Raw genomic sequence first — 26,743 nt, forward strand, 5'->3', positions numbered from 1 at the left:
TCATTTCTCTATGTATAGCCAACTTGGTACTCAGAGGCTGCCACATCTGTGGATCAAGCAAGCCAAGGCACAGCTCATAGCAGATGCAGACTTTGGCATTACACACATGATCTCATTGGGCAAGCAGGCAGAATGCAAGATGTATCATCATTGTAGCTTCCATTGTAATGTCAGAGGAAATCTTCGGGTGATGTCGGGCAATACCGGGGTAGAAGTTTTGTAAGAAACTCAGTCTTGTGACAGCTAGTCTCTTGAGACATGCCTGTGATTTCCGTGAAGTGTCTTGACACACTAGGACTATGGCTTTCGTGTGTGTGCCTGCCTGAAGGCAGATATGGCTTCTGCATATGCAAAGCTAATTCTGCTAAAGCCCTTAGCAACAAGGGTGTGCCTTATCTCTATTGGCTTCTGCTATTTCCTCCATTCAAACCCCTCCTCCTTTCTCTATAAAAAGCCTATGTACACAATAAGAGTTGCTGCGCCATTTTGGCTGACTCAACTCCGGACTCTGTGTGATTTTTGGCCAGGTGGGGTGGCAGAGACCGGGTTGTGACACTCATCTCCTTAAGCCCTGGGGACACTAGCTGGTCTAGTGCTCTCTGCTAATCTCTGTTGGAGGGCAGTTCTGACAGCTCGGACAGCTGGTGCCCCGTGTGAGGAGGGAACTTCGCTGAAGAGCAATCAGTCTACGGGTGAGTGTACCCACGTAAGGTATGGGGCAGTCTTCTTCAAAACACGATCTCTCCCTTCTATCCCTCGGAGTCCTCCTTAAGAGTAGAGGTCTCAAGATTTCTGACACTCAGGCGTTTAAGACCTGGGAGACTATGGTTAAGGTTGCTTCCTGGCTACCAGAGAGTAATTTATTTGATTGGGAGACCTGGGATAGGATTGAACAGCTGGTCCGAAAAGCCCAAGTTAATCGGGGTGAAATTCCTCCTCTTGGAGTTTATCCCATCCTGTCAGCCCTTAAGAGTTGTTTCCCTCCTAGTAGGTCGTGTTCCACACCAGAGGTCAAGGGCCCGGAGCTAAGGGAGGCACTCGGACAAGATCTATTCCCCTAGGAGACCCTGACCACACACCTTCAACTGAAGCCAGTCCTAAAAGGGAAAGGGGCGATGAGGAGTCCGGGGAGAGCCAAAATGCAGGACCCTTGGACCCCTTTGATGCTGCTCCATGGCCTCCTAGACAGGGAAATTCTCTCTACCCTCCATTACCTAGTTCTGAATCCTCTCAGAACCCTTTTAAATCATCCACCAGCAGCGCTGGCAGGTCACCCTCTGCCCTTCCTCCACCATATCTGAACTCCGGACAGAGGCTGTACTCCCTTCTAAGGGTTCAAAGTCTCCTACCAGTTGCTGGCTCCACACGGAGTCAGAACCCCACCCACAGCTTAGTTCGGGGCCATATCAATTATTTCCTGTTAATATTAATCCAGGTGGTAATCGCCCTGCAGCCTGGTATCCCTGGGATCCAGGTGATCTCAAGGAGTTACTTCAGGGCTTTGCCCATCAACCATGCACCACGGCAGATTGGAAGGCTTTGGTCCTGGCGATTCTTCCTGCCCAGACAATGGGCAGCCAACTCCGTGTTGTTTGCATCACCATGGTAACCATGAGGTGCCTGGCGGAAAGAGCAAGTTTCCTGGTCCCACCTCCCACACTTTTGTGGGCTTCCAATTGATTCTTCCACAATCACTCAGACAGAACTTCTAGTCCCGCCTTCCAATCGCTAACCTGTATTTTCTGTTTCAGATTGCTTCCAGAGTTGCCCGGAGCCCATATTTTTAAGAATGCCTATCTGTAAATGCTAACGAAAGACAAAATTTAATTCCACAGGTTTCTATGTTGCATCCCTAAATTTAAGTTAGTACTGAGTTAAATAACTTGACTTTTGGGGCTGGGGATGTGGCTCAAGCGGTAGCGCGCTCGCCTGGCATGTGTGTGGCCCTGGTTGGATCCTCAGCACCATATACAAACAAAGATGTTGTGTCCGCCAAAAACTAAAAAATAAATATTAAAATTCTCTCTCTCTCTCTAAAAAAAAATTTTAAAAAGATAACCTGGCTTTTCTTATAGTTGTGTTACTAAATGATCTATTAATAAGAGATATTCTAACATGCTTGTTTGTATTTAATTTTGGAGGTTATGGGGATGCATTTGCTCTCCACAGGAACAAAGCCAGCAATGTTCCTGTAATGACCAAAAAAAAAAAATCCTTATTCTAATTCCTGACTATAAAAAATAAATATGAATACACAAGGATCTTATTTCAGTTACATCAAGTGACATCACATAAAAGAGTGCACTCCTAGGTAAAAATAAATTGAAATGGATCCAAGTTTTTTAAAAACCATGTGGTTACAGAAAGTTAATACAGTTATAAGTTATGTCCTTATTCTTAATATAATCTGTAAAATAATTAGCACATGTCTAATTGTTTAGTTAATATATATTTGCCTAATTGTTTTTTTTAACAGAAAACTCGTAATTTATATGTTTTATATGTACATTCATCAGATACTCTGCCTTTTCAGTTACAGATATTTGCGATAAATGTATTTACTATAAATTTGCTTTTAAGTGAAAATACAATCTTCAAGTAGTTTCTAATTCTCAAAATTATTGTTCAAACTCATAAGATGATAAACAAATATAATTCTTATTTATTTATTTATTTTATAATTAGTTGTTCAAAACATTACATAGCGCTTGACATATCATATTTCATACATTTGATTTAAGTGGATTATGAACTCCTATTTTTACCCCTTAAACAGATTGCAGAATCACATCGGTTGTACATCCACGTTTTTACATACTGCCATACTAGTGACTGTTGTATTCTGCTGCCTTTCCTATCATCTGCTATCCCCCCTCCCCTTCCCTCCCCTCCCCTCTTCTCTCTCTACCCTAACAAATATAATTCTGTCTACAAAATATCTAAGGATTTTAAATACATTTTTATTGATATTTCTTATCAAAGTACAATAATTTGTTCATAGATTCTAAGGTTTCCAGAAATTATTCCAAAGTATAACCAGAAAAAAGAATTCTAAAAGAAAAAGATGCTTCAACAAAGAGAAAGCACATATTGGATCCGAACAGGCAGAAAGAAATCAACATGCTACTCCTGTAGTTCCCATACCATGGGGATGCTGGCAGGGACTGCAGAACAATATGCCTCAGGGATACAACAAGCTGCCATTCCCCCCCCCCACTCACTCCTCTCTTCTCCTGTCAGTGCCCACACTCAGACCCACCAGGTCCTCTTACCAGCTAACTCAAAACTCAAACAAGCTGAGTAGAGCCCTCAGACCCATATCAGAGACCTGATGAAAATGGCCTTTAAAGTTGCTTTGTCATCACTGAAAACAGGTTACTAAGAATTAAAGTCCCTTACAGGCTTTTTGGGATATTCACTCTGGTCATCCCCTCTGCTCTACCTGTTCAACTGCTCAAGTTTTCCTTGCTAGGAAAATCCCAAACCCCTTTCCCATTATTCTTTTAATCTCCTTCCTCATTCTCAGATCCACCAGAGCTGCTCTCAGCCCCGTCTTCCGTCTTCCCATCTTCCCCCCTCCCTACCCAGGCCCACAGAAAAGTCTTAACTGACCTTCTCCAGAAATCTTCACCATGGCTGATTTTAGGACTTTCAGCAAAAGAATCCCTATAAAAGAGTTCAGTGTAGATAAACTTCCTTTTTTCGTCTTGCCCTGTTTTACTTGGCCACTGGCTGGAAAAATCAGTACTCCAAAAGCTAGACACCCCCTTACTAGTTTTTCACAAAATATGTAAATAAGGCCTCTGACCTTGAGCTGGGCTTCACAGTGATGGCTACATTTCTAAGGTAAGGGAGTTATCAACTAGGCTCCATGGTAACAGCTGGCAGGGGGAGGAAAGAAAGGAAAGAAAAAGCTCTCACCCTCCCAGGTGTCCTTGAAAAGTTAACTTGCCCAGAACAGAAATAAAACAAAAAACAATAAACAAACTGCTTTTTGTGAACAAAGTGATATTGTTTTGATCCATCATGGCCACAGAGTGGCCTTGTCTAATCCTAACGTTATGTAAGATTAATTATGTTTAATAGGAGAACAACCAGACTTTGTCATGAGTAGCAGAAGAGTTTGTCTAATAAAACTGGCCTCATACTCACAGCAGGGCCTGGCTGACAGGCCCCAAAGAGGAGACAAGATACTGGAAGATAATCCACTTTCTTTAATATGAAGAGAAAAACTGGGCACAACCCCAAGGTCATCACATAGGGCAGGTATTTCCCCAGAAGTAAGTACTACAGTCTTAACTGATGTTGCTGATGATTCTCAAATTACATCAAGAACACCCAGCATCATGAGTGATACAGAGAAGTGAAGAATCTCCTTACATAAGAAGATCCAATTGAAAAACTTGAAATGTGAAGGATGAACAGCTTAAAAAGAAACCATGAAATCATGATATGGCATTCCTGCTCCATTAGATGGCTTTTTGCCACTGTGATAAAATGTTTGACAAGAACAGCTTCGAGGAGAAAAAATTTATCTTAGGCTCATGTCTTCAGAAGTTCAGTCCATTGTCTCTTATTTAGTATGAGAAAACTGGTGCAAACTCAAAAAACTGTTGCAAAGGGCAGAGGTTATTTCATAAAATGGGATAGTCCAGTGAATAGGTTACAACTCTCATAATCTAATCATTTCATCGCTGAGCATTCCTGTATTGACTACTGCAATGAGCTTATTGGGAGACACCTTATATCCAGACCGTAATACTAGCGTAGGAATTTTGCTTCAGTTTAAGTAGAATGGAGTGAGGGAGAAAGGAAGCTCCAAGTGTGGTCTATTACATAAAAAGATTGCAAGCTAATCATCATCTTTGTCATAGTTGATGAACCAATATTGATACAGCATTTTTAACTAAAGTCCACTGTTTACATTAGGGCTCATTGTTCATGTTGAATTTGTTTTATAGTCTGAACAAATGCATCATGAGTCCAGCATTTAAAGTTCATACAGAATAGTTTCAGTAACATGTGCTCCACATGTTAACCCCTCTTCCTTAACCCAAACCTTGGAAACCACTAATCTATTCACTATTTCTATTGTTGCCCTTTCCAGAATATGCTATAGTTGGTATTACACAGTATTTAATCTTTTTGGACTGATCTTTTTGCACCTTTTGCATTTAACTCTCCTCCTTGTCTTTTCATGTTTTGATAGCACATTACATTTTTCACTATATAATATTCACATTATTTATGAACAGAACCAGTTTTATTTCTTTCTTGTCAACAATTATACATTTCATTTCCTTTACTTGTGTAATTGTATTATCTAGACCATGTAGTACAATAGGAGTGATAAAGGCACATTCTTACTTTTCTGTTAGGATGAAATAATTTATTTTTCTACCATTAAGTACAATGCTAGATGTAGGCATTATTTTTTAAAGATATTTATTATAAAATAAAGTCCCACTCCAATATTAAGTTGCTGGAGTTTCTTTTCAAAATGAGTGAGCACGAGATTTTGCAAAATACTTTTTCTGTATTTACTGATAAAAGCAAATAATTTGTCTTCAAAAAAATAAAATAATGGTATTATGTCTACTTACAACTAAAAACTAAATGTTTAAAAAAATTTTGAGACTAAAATCATGTCCTTTTATTTCTATTTACTTATATGGGTATTTCCTTAGAATAATGACATTATCTAAAATAATCATAATACAATTATCAAAAGCAGGAAATGCATCATTGATGCAGTCCTATTATATAAACCACAAATATATATTTTAAAATGTTCAGTTGTAACAACAATATCCTATAGATTTTTTTTTTCTGCGATAGGATCAAATGCAACATCATGCATATTTATTAATTTATTTATATTGTGGTCTTAGGTATAGAACCCAGGGGCGCTGTAACACAGAAGCACACCAGCAGGCTCTTCTATTTTTTATTTTGAGACAGTGTCTGACTAACCTTCCTGACTGCCCACAATCTTGCAGTCCTCCTGCCTCTGCCTCCCAAGTCACTGAAATTATAGGTGTACACCATTGTGCCAGACTATGCTTTGTATTTAATTGTCATGTCTAGCTAGTTTCCTTTAATCTCAAATCATTTCTGTCCTGCTTGCTTACTCCTTTTGGCATTGTTAAAAATAGTATATGGCATAATGGGGGTTAATTCGAGTTTTTCTGATGTTTACTCATGATAGAATAAGGTTGAACTTTTTGACAGGAATGCCCTGAATTCAATGTGCTCTCAGTGGCCAATAGGAGAAATGTAGGTTGGCTTAATGTCAGTATTAGGGATGCTACTTTGATTAAATTGGTTAAAGTGGTGTCTATCTGGGTTTTACCTAGTAAAATGACTCTTCTGCATTTTATTACATAAAAATTAATTATTGGACAGTACATTCTTTGACCACATGTAAATAACCTCTTCCTCATTCAAGCATTCCCTCCCATTATTTCTTCTATATTTACTTGATATTTCAGTCCAAAGAGATATTTTTTCCTTCTCACATATTTAATCATGCCTTCATTTTTACCAGTATCCATCAGAGATATTTTATCTACAGATGTGAGGCAAGTCCATCCCATTATCTGTTTCTGTATAGTCTGTGAAGGAAGAATGATTTTGCATCATGAATGGAAAATAATTAAAATAATTTTTTTTCACATAAACATTATATGAACTCTAAATTTCAGTGTAATTTCATGAAGTTTCATTTTCAAAATGTTATGGTGATTCATTTAATATGTCTCTGATCACTTTTGTATTAAATAGTCAGTTTGAGCAATTGTTGCAGAAACTATACCTGGCTGTCTACATGAACATTACTTTGCACTATTGCCTATCACACTACAAGTCACAGTGATGTCATTGTAAAACAACAGTGCTTCATGTGGCAGGTGTTTTGTCATACCCTGGTAGTTAGTTAATGTTTTAAAATCACCAGTGCATACTCAGTGTGTAAAAGCTAGAAGAGAAAGGTGTATTATGAATATTTTTAAGGAAACACGGAGTGCGGATTACCTCTTATTAAGGAAGTTGGCAAAGCACCCATTTGGCTATCAAATGCTGAAGAACATAGAGTATATCACCATTATCAGATTAAGCAATCATCACAATATTACCAAGTCACAAGAAAGAAATGTTTAGAAACATTTAGAAGCTTAAAACCCATCAAATTTCAAATTCTTAGTTTTTCAAATATTTCAACACAGGCTACTAAAGTTATTGAAATTGTTATATTTTTTGCTCCATTTAAGCTTTTATAGGTGTTCCACATCTGATAGGGTGGGACAAAATATTAAACATGGTTTCATAGATTCAACATCAGAAAATAGTCTGCCCTGCTTGACTATCAAATGAATCACTAAGATGTTGACTTGATTATAGATTCATTTTCATTTTTTTTGGTAAAAAAAATTTTAATTAGATTTAATGAGTGAGGCCTACTAAAGAGTCTAGTCTTTGGAAAGAGGATATAGTAATACTTTTTAAATGCATGTTTTTTTACAAAAAAGAAAAGGAAAAATGAAAATGATGCTGTAAACAAACTTCTCAGTATTCATTTGTGAGTCAAGCAAGGTAGGCTGTTTCTTGCTGTTCAATCAAGTAAATGATCTTTGATTAAAGCAGTTGAAGACATGTGCCCAGAGAAAAAAAAGTTGCCTAACATCACACTCCCCTTCCAAAAGGAGTGCACTCTAATTTTACTACACATGTATTGACAAGAACTGCCAGTCAAACAACAGAAGAAACAAACTGGGTGAGATTATGCAAGAAAAGATCTTAAGAATGATCACCAGCCCCTGAGATGTGCTGGAAAGACAGACTGACCATCATTCAGGTACAAGGAAGCTGTCCTTGAAGTTTTCGAATGCATCTTTGTGTTTGTTTCATAATTGCTGTAATTCAGTAAATGTGCCCTCTCCTGAAATTTTTAGAGTATCTCCAAAGGTTTGATCCCTTTAAAAAACCTGGGATAACCTGATATGCTTTCACCAGTGTCAACAAAATCTTACCCAATTTATAAGAGCTGAGTTACTCAGTCAGATTCTAGAACACTACTCTCTGGCCCAAACAAACTCCATAGGGACTATTTATTCCTCAGTGACACAGCAGTTCTTGTCAGCCTAAAATTTTTGTGAGAGCTGGTTTTTCTTCAGTAGCTGATCTCTACAGTGAGTAATAACAGAATAGTTTCTGAGCCACTGTCAATTTTCATCCTATTTTGCATGAGAGACAAATATCTGTATTGACCTCCTTTTCTCCCTAATTATCTATGAACACCCCCACCCCTTTTCTTTGGGACTTCCATGAAGGAATAAGAAGGAGACACAGAAAGGCTTGCTACTTACACAGTCGCCTTCTCCTACATGCATCAAAGACATGCAAACTATACTGAGGAGCCAGTGATCACCTACCTGAATCATCCTCACATGCAGCTTTCTCCTTCGCTTCTGTGATACCAGAGCTCTCAAAATTTTCTCTCCCCTCAGACTGAAAGTTGAGTGACTAAATAGAAGAATTTGGAATGTTTGTAGATGCTGCCTGATGCTCTTTCTCATCACCCAGAATTTCTGGAGCCCTTTGTGAAATTTCAAAGGGTGTGTGAATGGTGTTATTAGCTGTTAGGAAGGATGTGGTAGGGATCACACTCCACTTTTGGCTTTCTCCTCAACTTATATCTCCTACTATGGGCTTCTCCATTTATCCATGTGATGCAGTATAAATTCTCCCTCACCACAATCTGAAGGCTGAATTCTCCAAGGTTTTTCCTAGGAAATGCAGGATGTCAATATCAAAATAGCTCTCCATCTGCCTGTATTGAAAACAATGTTTTGATGCATCAGCCCAACTCTTCCCTCCCCTGAACTCAAAATTTCATGTTTCCTAGATGTCAATTTATAGAGGGGAAACCTCTAGCAGCTTAGTAGGGCCTTAATTTTATCTTTCATTTGGTAGCCAAGAAACCAATCACAAAGGCATCACCCAGCTGAGTCTAACATTAATCATTTTCTGTTCTTTTTCTGGAAAAGACTAAACTCTGAATTCCTCCTATTGATCAGGTAACTTGGATTCTTTGTAAAGAATTCAATGTTATTTCTTGACATACAATGTAAACAAAGCCAAATTTGCAGCTTTTTAGCAAATTCAGTTTCTTGGCATGCACAGAATTAAAAAAAAAACTGAAATCTATATTGATTCCAAGTCTACGATTATTAGAACTTATGGGATTGTCTCAATCATGTAACCTTCAAGGAAAGATTTCTCAGGAAGAGCAAATAGAAATGCTTGGCTGGTCTGAATTTTGTAGGCATTCTGACCATGGAAATATACATGGAAGCATTCCTCTTGTGAGCACACTCAGAGAGGGTAACTGGAACTCTGTTTCCCACCCTTAGAATGCCCTGAAATTTCTCCTAGGAACTAGTAGGATAATGAATACATGTGCAATGTGTAGCTGCTGTGGCAATGCCCCTAGAGTCTTATCAGCCTAGACCTTGATCTCAGGCACACAGCTCCTGAGACAAACACAATGTTTCACTGAGCCTAAACCTCTCCACATAACAGTAACTTTATACAGTGGACTTTCTTGAGAGCTACATAAAACACCTAACCGTTGCACATTGCAATTTAGTATGTAGCTGAGGGATAAGCTGCATAATGTTGCTAAGTCTGTAATACAATGAACAATATGTACCAATGATGCCAATGACCTGAAGTAACCTATGGATATAAATAAAGCTGGCAGCTTGGCCATTATGCCATCTTTCCTCCCTTTGCATCTTGCCTCTATGTCTCCCTTTTTGTTCTCATTAAAAAATTTTAATGATAATTGTCTTTACATTATTTGCTTTCCATTTTTGTTTTAGTTTATTATTGAGATTCATATGATTTCTGATTTTAAAATCTCCTACTGTAAACTATGATAAGTTTCATGAAGTAACTTGTAACTACCAGGGAGCATTTCTGAAGTAACAGCAATTTAAGGAGCAAAGCATTTTCATTTTTCACTTTCAACAGCATCTCAGATCCCTAATTCAGAAGTTTCTTTCAGACACAATGAGTTATGCATACTCTAGAAAAACATTAGAAATAAAAGAATATCCATTGAAGAACTTCTTATTTCTACAACAATCAAAAAATATAAGCAATAAAAATATAAAACACTAAGAATTTCTGGATAAAAAGTATGAAATCTCTGGCCAAATTATCCCTTCTCCAATCTTTCCAGTTCAGCTAGCTGGACAAGTTTAAATAATTTGGTCGACTTCTCTGAGTTAATTCCTCTTCCCTATGTTGAGGATCATGATATCTGTTCCTCATGGACCTTTAAGAAGAGTTGTCTCACTTTTCAACATTTCTGCTGCCTCATCTTTAAAACACTGATGCTATCAATACAGCAATGTTGGTGTTTTGTGAAGTTTTAAATCATTCATATATTTGCTGTGGTTAGTGTCATTAATATGTTTATACACATCAGACATTGCAATAGTGCTAGGCATATATTGACCTCTTAATAGCTATTATTCATTTCTAAAATAACTTGATATTATATGTTTGCACTTGTAGGTGAAAAATTATGGACAAAACAGAGGAATACTTATTTGAATTTAAAGGCTACAATTTTGAAAGGTCTTTAGTTAAAATGCATATAGTAGGAAATGCAGATGATTTTGAAATTAGAGATGATGATGTCTTCATAGTCACCTATCCAAAATCTGGTAAGTGTAAAGAGTGGCCTCATGATAGTAGATTTTTCCTAAATTTGGTATATGTGTGTGTGTGTGTGTGTGTGTGTGTGTGATTGTGTCTCTGTGTATGTAAATGTGCTCTTTTTCAGACATCAACAGCAGCCTGACCTACATTTATATATTCCATTAGGAATCAGAAAAAAAGTTAGCTAAATCTCAAATCTATACTACCAAAGCTCATTTGCAATGGATATATTGTCAATTCTGTTAAATATATATGTATATGTATGTATATATATATATATATATATAAAGAAACCAAATACTGAGCCATGAGCAGGTACTGCGTAAATGATGACCTGTTGGCTTGGTCTGTTGGACAGACCTGAGACAGTCTAAACTCATCTTTTCTCTAATTTGTAAATGCTTCCTGAGTTGGAAAATTTATCTTCCATAATTATTCATGTTCCAAGATGTTTCGTTTTCTTGAGACGTATTCCATGTCAGCTGAGTTCCACTGAAGATTCTCAAAAACGTTTTCAACCAGTAAGTTCTACTAGAAAATGAAATAAGAATGATTTTGAGATTTGTGAAGATAATCATTACAAAGAAGTGGTAAAACACAATCCTATTGGGCTAAACAAGTACTAATAATAGTAATAGTGATTTCTACTTCAGCAGGGCAGGATACTTGGCTTGGTTTGAGTTTTTACAGTTGCCCATGCAGACTAAGGAGTAAAGCTGTAGTTATTAAGATTTTACATACAATGTTTTGCTTATTTATAGTGTGGTTTCTCTAGAACACCACAAAGAAGTTGGTCATACATGATTAGGCCATACAAGTGAGTAAAATGTTATATATATATATCTTTGCTCATGTCAAGTTCTGCTATTTCCTGACATCCTTGGATGCTTAAATAGTTTACAAAACCACCTTACATGGTAAACAGAAAAGGAGGGGAAAGTGAACTCGCTATAATTTTGTTAATTTGTCTATAATTCTAAAGGGTAAAGTTCTAAAAAAGGAATTTCATGAAGGAGAAACAGGTACCCACAAAATATAGTCAAAAGGGACTCAGTAACCAATAACATATTGTAAGAAAATACAGAAGGAATAAGCTCGAAGACTCCCTGATGTGATCAGTACAGGGTGTATGCATGTGTGGAAATATCACACTCTACCCCGTCAATATGTAAAATTATTATAAGTTAAGGAAAAAGTTAAAAATACGAAAAAGGACCTAACATGGAGCAGGAAACAAAGAAGGAGAGGCAGAATTAATCTAAATCATTACTATCATGGAATCAGAACAAACACAACTCTTCAAGTGACAAAGGAATTTAGAGTATTTGATTTTATCTTTATTAACTTTAAAGTTTCATAGAGACAAAAATGAAAGTTGGACAAAGTTGTTAGCATACTTAGAGTGTTTAAAAGAAAAGAAAGCTCAAATGATTATTGTGAATGACACTATTGTTGAGTTAATTTTTAATGACTAATTGAGTTTGAAAACAAGATGATTTATTTTTTCAGGTACCGTCTGGACTCAGCAGATACTAAGCTTGATTTATTTTGAGGGGCATCGTAACAGAACTGAAGACATCAAAACAATAGATAGAGCTCCCTTCTTTGAATACAATAATCATAATTTGGATTTTACCAAAATACCATCCCCTCGCCTCTTCAGTTCTCATCTTCCCTATTATTTAGTTCCAAAAGGTCTGAAGAACAAAAAAGCTAAAGTATGTCATAGAGCTTAGTCTCTCTCTCTCTCTCTCTCTCTCTCTCTCTCTCTCTCTTTTTGCAAAAGCAAAATAACCTGCTTTAAGTTGATTCCCCAAATGTTACAATCATTTTATGTTTAGAATATTGCCTTCCACAATAAAAATATATGAATGTCCTAAAAACTATGCCTGAAATAAGCAATTGTGGATATAATTTGCAATGTAATTCTATAGCATAATACAAAAATTCTTTCACATTGGCCATAAATGCCATACTTTTTTATGATTTCATAGAATTTTATTGTGTGACTTTGCAATAATTAATGCGTATTCGATGGACAGGTAAGTTTCAGCCAATGGATGTCTTGTGTTGTAATCAACATTCCTGTAAAGACTTACACTTTAATTCTCATGCCATGTTTCAATTAATGTGAAGCTTTCAAATTAAAATGTCTAATATTTTAAGTGTTGACAGGGATTACCTACCTGCTTTTTATAATATATGAATCATACTTCATCAAATACCATGTAGGAATGCCTCTGTCCTCACATGCTTACTAATAATGGGAATTATCAAATTTGCCTAATATGCTAAGTAAGAAAGTAATCTCATTTTTGAGCGAATCTAACTTTCAATTTTAATAAGATTATCTTTTTATATATTTTATAGGCCTTTAAATATCCTTTTTGTTTTTTGCCCCTGTGTCTTTAGGTTGTCTTATTTACTGTTTTGTGGAATATTTACTCGGGGCAGTCTTCCCCTTTAAAAAGAAAAGACTTTTCTGAAAAACGGTTTAAAACTTTTAACCTTATGTAACCCAACTGTTAATACTTCTTTCATGACTTCTGGTTCTGATGCTTAACTAAGAAAACACAACACCAACAACAAGGATTATGTAAATACCCTCCAGCTTTTGCCTAGCTAACATTATTTTTAACCTTTTTTGGGGAGGTACATGGGCTTGAACTCAGGGTCACTCAACCACTGAGCCACATCCCCAGCCCTATTTTGTATTTTATTGAGAGACAGGGTTTCATTCTTTCATTTAATTTCTGTGGTTATATATTTTCAGCACCTCTCTTTTTGAGGCTGGCTCTGAACTTGTGATCCTCCTGTCTCAACCTCCCAAGTAGCTGGGACTACAGACGTGAGTCACCAAGCCTGGCTATATTAAAACCTTCTTAGGATTATAAATTAAATCTTATACTACTTATTATATGAGATATGAATATTGCATTATACTTGTCCCAAGAGATACTAATTGACACAGAATATTTTCTTAAAACTTTGACTTGAGTATCTCCACTATTTTGAAGTCTATATATTGATATGCTAAATTTTCATTGTCTCTCTCTTCAGTGTGCAATCTTTATTCCAAAAATAGGCACTTCTGCTGATTATGTAGCAGTTCTTCCCTGTTTTGTACATTTTAACTGATAAGGCAAAGTTTTCTATCAACTTTTTACAATATAGTGTAGTTCCACAATGCTTATCAAATGTGGATTTTAATTTAAGAGAGATTTTTTCTGGGAAAACAAACATTGCAATATACCAGCATTCTTGGAGCTTCATTCTATGTCTCTATTTTATCAGGTCTACTTTAATACCATCAATATGTACCTTTTATTATTCCTTTTACCCACTTGTAGATATTTAACATAGAAAAAAGTATAACTTTTTAATAATCTCATCAATTTACTCCAATTTTGTGGTTATATATTTGCATTCATGCTGCAAAGATAAAAATTCTGTATTCTCTTAGAGTTTTCAGGATACAATGAGTTTTCTATTTTACTGGGTTTTCACCCTCTGAGGAACTAGCTTTTTTTCTGGATGTATACTTTCATTTTAATTATTGTCTCATTTTAGTATATATCTTTGTATCTTTTTAAGTTAAATGTTCAGTTTACCTATTTCCAGTGTTTATATTTGTCAATATTAACATTTTAAAATGAATATCACTTTTAGTATAACTATGGATATAATTTTGTTAATGTTTAAAACTCTGTTATTTCAGTTTTAATTTTATAATTGTTTTCAGCTCTTTCGAGATTTTTTTTAGTTTGAAAGTGTTTGTATAGTTTTCTATCATGGGCAATGGTGTTTACATATTCTAATATTTGGAATTTATTTAAAAGTTAATTGTCAATTGCATGATCAGTTTTCAAACATGCAATATGTTTCATACATGAGAAAAGGAGATAAATTTTCTGTGTTGGGTACTTATACAAAATTTAAAAACTAAATAAAATAAATAAATAAAATAAAATTTTAATAATCAATTTTATAAATTTATTTTTGCTTTTATTGTTATGTTAAAGACAATTCTCTGTAAGTGTTCTACTATGATTGTGGCTAAATCAAAATACTTACAGATTTACTGGAACTTTTCCATTGAAGTTTTTCTATTATGATCATCAGTGTAAAAATGTTCCTTTTCTGTTGGTCTTTGAAAACAAATTATGGGCCATCATGTTAAATCATTTGGCCTACAATTTTCCTTAATTTCATTTTGTTCCTTATTCTCTAATTCTCTGGGATTTTGCCACATGCTCTTGTTTGTTCTTGATTTGAAATGCCATTTTCACTGCTGCATAATATAACTTCTGAGAGTAGTTCTACCGGATCTGTATTTTCTCTTCATAGAAAAATTAGAATATTCCAGCATTTGCATATCACTCATATCTATGAGTGTTCTTGAGAATGGCCTTTGGGCACATATGCAGGAATTTTCCTATAATATACACCCAAGAAGGGAACTGCAAAGCCAAAAGTACAAGTATTTTCAGTTTTATGGGATGGGGATTATATTTTCTTAAGAAAACAGGTGTATCAGTTCCTGCTCTATTGGTAATGGACATGTTTTGACTTCCTCCCTAGTAATGATACATATCAGACTTTTAAATTTTTTCAATGTGTTATTTATGAAGAGGTATGTTAAAGTGATCTTAACCTACATGTCAATACTCAGTAATGAGATTAAGCCTGTTTTGATAGGTTATTGACAATAATTATTGTGTATTCTGTGAAAGAACTTTTTTTTGCTCCAACTTTTCATTAGTGGTATTTATCATATTAATTTTCTTTGTACAGTTTCTGTCCTGTAAGTAAAAGAATTTATTTCAACACTTTTTGTAATAGAGAAAAATTGGGGGAACACCTAATTTTCCATGACTAGAAGAATGGATTAAAATAATTTTGATTTATTCAGCTAATAAATGTGATGCAACTGTTAAAAACTTGAAATAATATGCTGGAATTGTTAATATTGTTTCTAATTCTTCCTGCAGATTCTTTATATCTACAGAAATCCTAAAGATGTTTTGGTTTCCTTTTTTCATTATTCAAATTGGGTGGCTATATTAAAGAATTCTGAAACTTTTGAGAATTATATAAAAATGTTTCTAGATGGACAAGGTAACTATGAGTTTATTTATCAAGAAACTTAGGGAAAATATGTAGAGAGATGGAAAAGGGCAATTGTACAATGGATGCTCTTGAGTAGTTACTATGACATATCAACTTAGTCTGCCACCCAGTGGCCTTTCCTTCCTTGCCAGGACCATGTGGGTCTTGTCAAGTTTTCAAAGGCATGATGTTTAGAAAACATTTTGACCAGTCCATAAGAGGCTTACACATATTCTATCAATTTAAACTAGCTACAAATATAATTAAAACAATACATTCCAGAATTACTAATGATCAGGGTGTTTGTGTACTCTCTCCTGGACCTGTGGTAAGCCTTCTAGGGCCATGGTGGAGTTTATCACTCCACTACTGATGAGGATTGACTGTTCTACTGGACTTGTAGTGAGAAGTATCAGGATCTCACTCATTTAAAAATTACATTCAGGTTCTCTCTCATTGTAAACAGGTAGCTTTGCTACCCAGAGATCTTAGAGAATGAGAAGAAAAACGGACACGTGTGTTTTCTGGTGGATATAGGAAAGTGGAGGAACTTGCTTTAAAGAAATCTGATTTAAACTTAGACCCAGGGGCTTTCTCATTTCTTTATTGCTGCCTTCCTGCATCCATAAGATCACTTTTCATGGTCACTTCTCTATGAAAACCATGATTGTTCCCCTAAGCAGTAATCATTTCAAAACAGTAATATAGATGTCCAGTGGTTGGGGCCTTTATTTTTGTTTTTGTGACTATAAGGAGGAAAAGAGAGAATACTTTGCTATTCAATAAGTGCAACATCTTCACCTTCTTACTAATTATTTTTTGCACAGTGGTGGGAAGTCGTTGGTTTGATCACATAAAAGGCTGGTATGAACACAGACATGACTTCAATATTCTGTTCATGAGCTATGAAGATATGAAAAAGGTAAAATAAGAAGTATTTTTTAAAATTCTATTTTTTAAACCTTTTTTATTCTGGTTTCAGGAAAACTCATTCTCCTAGTCATTTTCATACATATTTCGTAGGCTTTTGGGGGGTTAGTGGGGGTTCTAATTTCTTGCTTATCTATTAATTATTACTGGTTTTCCTCAAGGATTTGTTCTCACTACACACAGTCACCATGGTTATCATTTAAAAACTGTAGCAATAAAGGCAACCTCAAATATCTAGGATACCAATCTTGTAAATCATTTTTATTAATATTAATTACATATTAACGGGTTTTGGTATCTGATTTCTATATGACCATGCAACATGCACTGATCATATCCAATCTCCCTTCTTCCACTCTTACCTCCCCTTCCCCTGCACCCCTCACAGGTCCTAGTATTCACGATTCTACTTTCAGTCCATATTTGTTGTTGTTCTCACGTGTGCCTCTTGCACTACTTGTCTTTGTATGTCTGGCTTATTTTATTTAACATGATCTCCTCCAGTTCATGAATTTTGCTGGAAGATTTCATTTTTTATATCTGAATAATAGTCCAGTGTGTGTGTGTGTGTGTGTGTGTGTGTGTGCACCATATTTTCTTTTTGTGTTCATCTTTGATAGACACCTAGGCTGAATCCTTATCTATTGTGAATAGTGATACAATAAACATGAACATGTGAGTTGTCTCTTCTATGGTGACTCTATTTCTTTTTGATATATTCCCAGGAATGTAACAGTTGGATTATACAGTAGTTCTGTTTTTAGTTTAGTGGTTTTTTTTTTGTTTGTTTTTTTGAGGATACACCATACAACAAACTTTTTTTCCATGGTAGTTGTACTTAAGAAAGTTCATCAAGGAACACCATGACACTGGGGGAAGAAGCCACTTCAAAGACAGGATAATTGTTGCTATAGATGAGGGTGAGCCCTGTGAGGCATGTTCTCCCTGTTTTTTTAAAGAGAATCTTAAAACTAGTCCTCATGTGAAGTCATAGGATGCTTATATGCTGGTGAAAGTTTCAAAACTGCCTGAAAACTTTGTGTAATTCAAACACAAGATAGTTGAAGTTTATTGTTCTGTGGACTCTGGTTGTTACGTGGATTCATTAATACATCATCTATTCAGTTACTTAAACAATCACTGAATGATTGCTCTGTGACTGGCACGGAATCGTGAGTAATAGATGACTGAATTTTTTATAGACAGAACTCATAATCTATCAGGGAAAACAGGTACTCACCAAGCTAGTATATGTAGTTCAAAAGTAATAAGTGAAATTATTAAGGAAAAGTCTAACTACAATGTCAATGTGCATATGTACTGAGAGTATCTAGTACAGTTGAAAGTGATGGTCTTTTTTTTTTTTCCTGAAATAAATAAGAGCTAACAGAAAGAAAAGAAATGGGAGAGACTTATAAGAAAAAAGGAAAATACATGAGACCTTTGAAGACCTAAGGGAAGAACTGGAACAATGTGGGAGAGATGAAGTATTAATATAGAGGGGTTTTGTAGGAGCCAGATTTTATAAGATCTGTAGGCTATGTTAATGAGAGTGATTTCTTTAAAGTTAAAAGTAGTCAAGAGCCTCTTAAAGAATTATTAAGAGGGGTAGCCATATAATACAATTTATGTTTTGGAATGTTATTTCCATTCATGAATTAAAAAGAAAAAATAGTGAGTATAAGGAATCTAGTCCAGACACAGACCAGTGTGTTAATCCACTGAACATCAGTGCTTCCTTGGATTGGAGTAATGTCTTTTTGAATGAAGAGAATACAGAGTTTTGAGGCACAGTTAAGATGTAAAAAGAAAAGGGATTGTACAAAGGACAAATGACAAAGAGAGAGGTATCAAGGATGCTTCCTTTATTTCCAGCTGGTGCATCTGTGTAGATAGTGGTCTCATTCGTGAAGGTGTTTAGGGCACTCTGAGGCACGGTTGGGTTAGAGGAGGATCAGAGGAGCTTGAATATGATGTTGTTCTTGACCTATGAAGATTAAAGTGATTTAGAAGAAATCAAATGAATAGACTGAGAAACAAATGAAAAATACAAATCAAAATCTCAAAAAAGATTTCTGCCTTTAGTTATTAATGCCATTAATTTGAACATCATCACTATAAAGAATATAATGGCAGCAGCTTGGGAGGCTGAAGCAGGAGGGTTGAGAGTTCAAAACTAGCCTCAGCAATTTAGTGAGGCTCTAAGAGACTCAATGAGATCCTATCTCAAAATAGAATATAAAAAGGAATAGGGATGTGGTTCAGTGGTTAAGTGGCCCTGGATTCAATTCCCAATACCAAAAAGAAAAAAAGAATGTATGAGAAGAATGAATGTGATTAAAATTGATTGTGGTAGGGTGGAGTAAGGGACTAAAGGAGAGAAGGAATATAGACCTTGGTCAACTCAAGTTTTCAGCTTTAGAGCACTTTCTAGAGAAACCTCACAATGTTGTCAAAAATTAGATATTGAGGGCTGGGGTTGTGGCTCAGTGGTAGAGTGATTGCCTAGCATGTGTCAGGCACTGGGTTCTATTCTCAGCACCGTATTTAAATAAATGAATAAAATAAAGGTCCATCAACATGCAAACAATATTCTTTTAAAGAATTAGGTATTCATCAAAGTTGGAATACATTTTGGAGTCTTCCTTTGTCTGCTGCTTCCCTTGGAAATGTCTTGGTAGTTTTATGAAACACTGCCCATGCCTGCTTCTCCAGTGATAAACCCAGCAAGATGTATAAACTCAGGGCAGTTTCTCTCAGAGGATTTTTCACATTTCTCACTTAATTAGTAGTGGTAGCCCTGGAACCTTAATGACTATGCAGGATTATTTTCTGCTTTCCTGTCATAAGTAGAGTCAAGTGGTATATAATTGAACTAGAAGCAAGTATAAGTATAATGTTTAAAGATTCATATTTAGGTGGCAAAAGTCAAGTTAAAAGACCAATGATTAATTATCATATAATAAGGATGGAGGTTACCATTGGGGGAAGGACAAGGTTTAAAATGAGGAAAGGGTGTTTGTTGGGGGGCTCTGGAATGCGTGTCATTTTCATATGTGTATTTTAAAATGTAAAAATTGTGGAAATACTTTAATTTATCTTAATAGAAATGATACTCCCCTTTGGGGGGAGTCTGATATGAGAGATTTAATCATTCCCATCCTGTTATCTTTTCCTTCAATATATTGCAACTGGCTGATGCCTCTAGGAAAGAAAGGCATACATACCTGAAGGGTGTGGTGCCGTTGTCTTTGGACACCCCACGAATACAGTGGTAAGAAGAGAGCTGCCCATTGTGTTACATGAAAAACCTTTTTGTGAAATATGGCTAGAATATTGGACAGCAATAGGTAGTAGAATTAGGGAATGGCTGGTGTGCTGAAGAACTGGCCAAAGTGCAAGACTCTAGCAAGACCTAGAAAAGAATCTCTGAATCTATGTTATGGTTTAGATATGATCTGTCCCCCAAAAGATCATATGTGAGACTATGAAAGAAAAGTTTAGGGATGGTATATGATAGGATGATAAAAGGCCTGACCTAATCAGGGCATTAATCCCCTGAGTGGTAATTGTAGGCAGGTAGGTAGGGTAGAGCTGGAGGAGGTAGGTCATCAGGGATATTCCTTTGAGGTATAATGTCATGAGCTGATTAGAGCGCTCTCTGCTTCCTGGTGTGATGTCTTGAGTTGCTTTTCTCCATCACATTCTTCCACCATGATGTTCTGACTTACTTCAGGCCCTGTGAAATGGTGCGGGCTGTCTATGGGCTGAACCTCTGACACTGTGAGCCCCCAAACAAACTTTGCCTCCTCTAAGTTTATTCTTGTCAGGTTTTTTGGTCACAGCAATGAAAAACCTGACTAAAACAATCTGTGTTTCATCTTCCACTAAAATTATTCACTAGAGTCTACATTTCAATTAACAAGCTGGGGGTTTATCTGATACTTTGGTTAATAATAGTTAGCTTTTGGGGAAAGATTTTAATTTTATCTCTTATTTCCTTGGATGTGACAAGCATAGATGTTTTGAAATTCCTTCGGATAATTTTACATTTGTAACATCTATAGTTCTATTTTTATTGTCTTTTTTATGCTAGAGCTTGTTCACATTTTCTTACCCCTTTGCATTCATTTATATCCTGATTTTATTATTTTTTTCTGCACCCAAGTTTGGTGTAGAAATAAGTTAATAACTGTGGTGTGGGAGACCAACCTTGCATGTGACTGAGTCACACTCCTTGGCTGGGTGCTGAGGTGCTCAAAATCAGAAATGTGGCAGAGCTTTCCCCACCCTTCTTGGGTTCAAGGGATGGTGTCTAGTGCATGGGTGTGTCTTGCTACAGCCCCATGGGTGGAGCTATGGTCGCCTGTTCTTTTGTAATATAACCCCTTACCCTGTTTAGGATAGAATTTTCCATGGAAGTGCCTGTGTGTGTCCCTTTCTCTTAGTTTGCCTTTGGGTGTGGCCTACCCAGATGTCAGTCAACCTGGTGATAGTGGACATCATGCACAGAGACTCAGCCCCCTGAAACCTGACCCCTTGCCTCATTTGAATAGCTTCTCCTCAGTAAAAGGGGTCAGGGCATGTGCACTTTCTCTCTCTTCCTGTGGACCCTTAAAGTCAGAGGAGCCGTCACAGCGACCCCAAAGAAAAAGGTATTTGTGTCCCTTGTGTGGTTATTTTGCACAGCCCAGTTATCCCAGTTCAACTGGAATAATCCCTGAGCCTTTTCTGTGGACCTGTTATTTTTATTCATCCTCTCACACTAAATTTTTTCCCCTACAAGAATACAACTAACATACTCAGGAAGTTAGCAAGGCTCCGTATTCTCTGTCCCCAACCTGCCAACCCATCTCCACTTCTTGTGAGCACATAGTGTATCCAGCACTTTGAAGTTCACATTTCATAGGGGTAGGGGTTTCAGGTTTCTTTAGTTGAGGGCTCATTTTTTTTTTTTTTATTCAGAAAAGAAATCCTTGCTTCTTGAATTGAAAGAAAAGTTCCTTTCTCATGAAAATTGTTATAACCTCTTTGAGATACAGTTTTTCCAGTTAAGTACTATTGCCTATAATAATTCTGTTTAGGTTTTATCCTCCCACTGAAATTTTTACTTGTGATAAAATATCCATGACATAAAGTATATTTTTTACTTGTGATAAAATATCCACGACATAAAATATACCACTTTAACCACTTTGAGGCGGATACCAGGGATTGAACTCAGGGGCACTCGACCACTGAGCCACATCCCTAGCCCTATTTTGTATTTTATTAGATACGGGGTTTCAAAGAGTTGCTTAGCGCCTTGCTAAATTGCTGAGGCTGGCTTTGAACTCGCCATCCTTTTGCCTCTGCCTCCTGAGTCCCTGGGATTACAGGCATGAGCCACCATTCCCAGCCTGCTTTAACCATTTTTTAAGGGAACAGCTGTATGGCCTGAAGTATGTTCATATTCTTGTGCCAACATCACCACAATCCTACTGTAAAACGATTTCATATTGCAAAACTGAAACTATATTCACAAGGCTATAATCCCTCATTCACCACTCTCAGCCCCTTGTAGGTCCTGTAAAAAACCATTCTACTTTCTTTGTTTACAAAGTTGATTAGTCTTAGGGGAATCATACAGTATTTGCCCTTTTTGACTGGCTCATTTAGCTTACCATAATGTCTTCAGGGTTCATGCATTTGTAGCATAATCAGAATTTCCTTTTTTCTAAGGATGAATAATATTTCAATGTACATATGTACTACATTTTATTTGTGTATCTCATACATATACATACATACACATCACTTTTATATTCTGCATTGTGAATAATGATGTATGAACATGGTGTACAAATCTCTCTCTGAGACTTTAACTTTCAATTTTTGGGGTACATACACAGAAGTGGATTTGTTGGGTCATATTGTAATGCTGTTTTTAGGTTCACACTATTTCCATTGCATTTGCAGCATTTTTACATTTCTACCAACATGCATAAATCTTAATTTTTCTGTGTCGTTGGTCTTATTCTTTTCTGTTGTGGTTTATTTTTAATAATAAAAATATTGAAATAAAAATACATAAAATTTTTTAAAATTTAAAATAATAATAGCCTTCCTAATGGGTGTGAAGTGGTACCTTACTGTAGTTGATTTGCATTTCCCTAATGATTAGTGATGCTGAGCATCTTTTCATGTACTTATTGGACATGTGTATATCTAGTTTGGAGAAATCTCTATTTAAATCCTTTGCCAATTTTTCATTGGACTGATTTTGTTATTCTTGTTGATTTGTAAGAATTCTTTATGTATTCTGGGTAGTAGAACTTTTCAGAATTTTGGTTTCTTATTCTACAACTTAAATTTCTTTGTTCTAATGTTTTTTTTTTGTTTTGTTTTGTTTTGTTTTGGGTGTTTTTTTTTTGTTTGTTTGTTTTGGTGTGTGTGTGTGTGTGTGTGTGTGTGTGTGTGTGTGTGAGTACTTTTCTTGGGGTTTCCAATGTATAAGATAATCTTATGGGCTAACAAGGATCATTTCATTTGCTTTATTTTCTATTTCAGTACCTTTTTTTGTTTTGTTTTTATTGCTTAGTTGTTCCAGCTAGTATTTCTAATATCATGATAAATAAAAGTGGAAAAATGGAGTTGAACTTACTCCACATCTCAGATGAAAATCTTTCTCTCTTAGTTGAGTTTGCTGTTAGCTGTTCCATATAAGACTTTTTCAGGTTGAGGTAGATTCCTTCCATTGCAGATTTATTGAGCTTTTCGTCATAAAAATATGTTGAGTTTTACTAAATATTTTTTGTGCATCAATTGAGATAATCATGTCAGTTTGTTTTCCCATTCTCATAACAAACTGCCTGGTTCATGTGATGACACTTCTTTGCATTTCAGGAATCAATTTTACTAGAATATGAAAATGTTCTGTGTTTAGCTGTAACTCATGCATACTCATGACTCTTTCAGGACCTCAGAAGTGCAGTGCTGAAAATCTGTGGATTTCTTGAGAAAGAACTTAGTGAAGAAGTTGTGGATACTGTTGTGAAACAGGCTACATTTCAGAACATGAAGACTAATCCACAAGCAAATTATAATGATATTGTAAAACAGGAAATGGGAGTGAGAAACAATGAAGGAAATTTTCTGCGCAAAGGTACTATTCAGTAGTTCATAGTAGCAAGATGTAAGCTGTCATTCAAGTCCTTGATACCTAGGAGAAATAATAAGTGCTTCCAATATGATTCTCCAAGTAACAGTGACATTTGGAACCTAGAGAAATTAAGTGTCTAATTGAGAGTAGATCTGAAGAGGCTTTCAAGAAACATAGCGTTTTAGTATACAAACTGACACATTAACTTGCTTAATTAATATTGCCTTGTTTCTAAGTCACATGAGCCTGGGCTGGTATATTAAATGAGAAGAAAAATAATCCTTATTTTCCATTTTTTCTTCTAGAATAATCTAAGGAGTAAACTCAATATGTGTTTTGCTGTTCTGGGAGGAGGTTTGGATTACTGTGTTCCCATGTGTCATCACAAAGAGTGATATCATATTAGTGCTATCTGCTGTGAATTCAGTTACTTCAAAAAGTCATTGAAATCCTTTTTACTGTGATCCTATTACATGCTTGAAGTAGTTCTCAAGAATGAATATTATTTCCCTTGTAACTGATACCCTTTAAATTCAAATTATTATTATTATTATTATTAAATTATTATTATTAGTAGTAGTAGTATAGTAGTACCAGGGATTGAACTCGGGGGCACTCAAGCACTAAGCCACATCCCCAGCTGCTATTTGGTATTTTAGTTAGAGACAGGGTCTCACACTGAGGTGCTTAGAGCCTCACCCTTGCTGAGGCTGGCTTTGAACTCAACATCCTCCTGCCTCAGCCTCCTGAGCTGCTGGGATTACAAGCATACACCACCACACCTGGCTTCTAATTGTTAATTTTTAATTTAATCATTTAGTGTATAAACATTCTAAACACTTCACTTCTACTTTATTCACATTTTATGTCATAATTGGCTCATAATTTACCAATAGGATGATGGATATTAATTTATGAACAATTATATAAACATCTTATGGACATTGCCCTAGATATTGATATATTTTAAAATTCTTTTTTTTGATGACATGTATTATAAATTCTCCCTTTCATTCCTCAGCTATAGCAGATAAAAAGCAATTCTCATATCCCTAAGAGCTTGTTTTCTTTTCCAAAGGCCAATAATAATGTCTACACAAGTGAACCTGATAGCTGGAATGCCAAGTTATTTTTCACTTAGGAAGAATGGCATAATGTAATCCCTGTGGCTCAGGAGGCTGAGGCAGGGGAATGCAAGTTCAAAGCCAGCCTCAGCAAAAAAGGTTCTAAGCAACTCTGCGAGACCCTGGCTCTAAATAAAGTACAAAATAGAGGTGGGGAGTGGTTCAGTGGTCGAGTACCTCTGAGTTCAATCTCCAGTACTCACCCCCACCAAAAAAAAAAAAAAGGCATAATGATGGTTTAATCTTGTATTAAAAAAAGATGCAGAAAGAGAAGCTCTGGTCCTCTATATGACTTTGATTTTATTAGTTGAAAATACTTGAGTCTCATTTTTTTTTTTTCCAAATTGAAAACGAAAGAAATACTTATCTTGGAGGGTTTTAGTAAGAATTATATTGCAGTTGATAAATGTGGTTCACTTAGTGTAAGGTTCACTTTGTATATATACAAGAGTATATATATTAAAAATACTTTAAAAATTCTAATATATTCATATCTTTATAGTTTTTTATTCCTAAGGATCACATAGTGGGAAATGCTAACATACGGGAAGTGAATTTTCAATCTATTTACTGCATTATTGTGTTACTAGATTCTTTATTCAATCATTCCTGTGTAAGAAAAGATGAGGTCTCCAATCCTGTGGACCCGAACAAATATTTAGCTTGGTTGAAAAGAGATTTACTCATTAATTTCCAATTTTTAAATTCCGTGAACACAATAATATTCTACTATTAGAAAGTTACCACAAGAGGGATATTGGTTGCTCCATTTAAATTTGACAGGTATTCCACATCTGGGACAATGGGACAAATGGGTTCAATGGTTGAGGCAGTCTTTAACATGTCATTCATGTTCTTATCCCATTAGGTACCATTGGAGATTGGAAAAATCATTTTACTGTGGACCAGAATGAAAGATTTGAAAAGATATTCCAAAGGGAAATGAAAGACTTTCCCCTGAAGTTCATCTGGGATATAAATGAGGAGTAGAATTCTAATCAAACTATAAAGGAATCATATGAACTCTAATCAAAATCTATACCTTAACATACATAATAATAATAACATACATAATGCCTATTACTAATTATAAAACTTAATAAACAAATTAAATAAACTATGATTAGATTGTTTGCCATGAATTCTTTAAAATTATAAAAATTAGTTTTACTTTAATAATTAAAATTAAAAATCAGAAATTTAATTGCTTTTGTAGCTTTGGTACCCTGCATGAAAATGGCAAAACAGAAAGTATAAAACATGACTTGCAAATATCTTCAGAGACTATTCTGTATTGTGTATTTTCCATTACCCACAATTAAACTCAGGACCAATTAAACATTAAAAATAATTTTATTCTTGTACTTAAATTTTAATTCTTTGGTTTCAAAATCAATGTGGATATTCAAATGTGATATAGAATAAATGGAGAAATCCTTCATAAACAGGTACTTCTTTTTAATAATTTAACAGATCACAGTTTGCACTAGATGAAAAATAGTTTTTTTCAGGCTGGTCATGATGGCATGCACTTGTAATCTCACGACCTAGGAAGCTGAGGCAAGAGGATAGCAAGTTCTAGCCAGCCTCAGCTACATACAGAGACCCTGTCTCAAAAGTTTTAGAAAAGGAAAGGAGGCTTGGGGATATAGTTCAGTAGTAGAACTCCCCTGTGGTTATTCCCTAGTACTGAAACACCACTGCCACCACA

At 35.6% G+C, this 26,743-nt stretch overlaps 1 protein-coding gene across 2 annotated transcripts; it reads left to right on the top strand.

Annotated features, from left to right (window-relative positions):
• Positions 1-488: 488 nt before the first annotated feature.
• Positions 489-26,152, top strand: LOC144256569 (amine sulfotransferase-like). 2 transcript variants are annotated; one of them, XM_077801788.1, is made up of 8 exons: positions 489-692; positions 7,701-7,852; positions 10,582-10,733; positions 12,238-12,446; positions 15,720-15,846; positions 16,665-16,759; positions 23,725-23,911; positions 25,901-26,152. In XM_077801788.1, exons 3-8 carry the CDS (start codon positions 10,592-10,594, stop codon positions 26,020-26,022), a joined length of 882 nt encoding a protein of 293 aa, XP_077657914.1. In that variant the 5' UTR covers positions 489-692; positions 7,701-7,852; positions 10,582-10,591; the 3' UTR covers positions 26,023-26,152. The 2 variants fall into 2 exon arrangements, with proteins under 2 accessions (XP_077657914.1, XP_077657913.1); XM_077801787.1 differs by lacking the exon at positions 7,701-7,852.
• The last annotated feature ends 591 nt before the right edge of the window (positions 26,153-26,743 follow it).

This window comes from Urocitellus parryii, chromosome 8 (genome assembly GCF_045843805.1).
Source record: "Urocitellus parryii isolate mUroPar1 chromosome 8, mUroPar1.hap1, whole genome shotgun sequence".
NCBI lineage: Eukaryota > Metazoa > Chordata > Mammalia > Rodentia > Sciuridae > Urocitellus > Urocitellus parryii.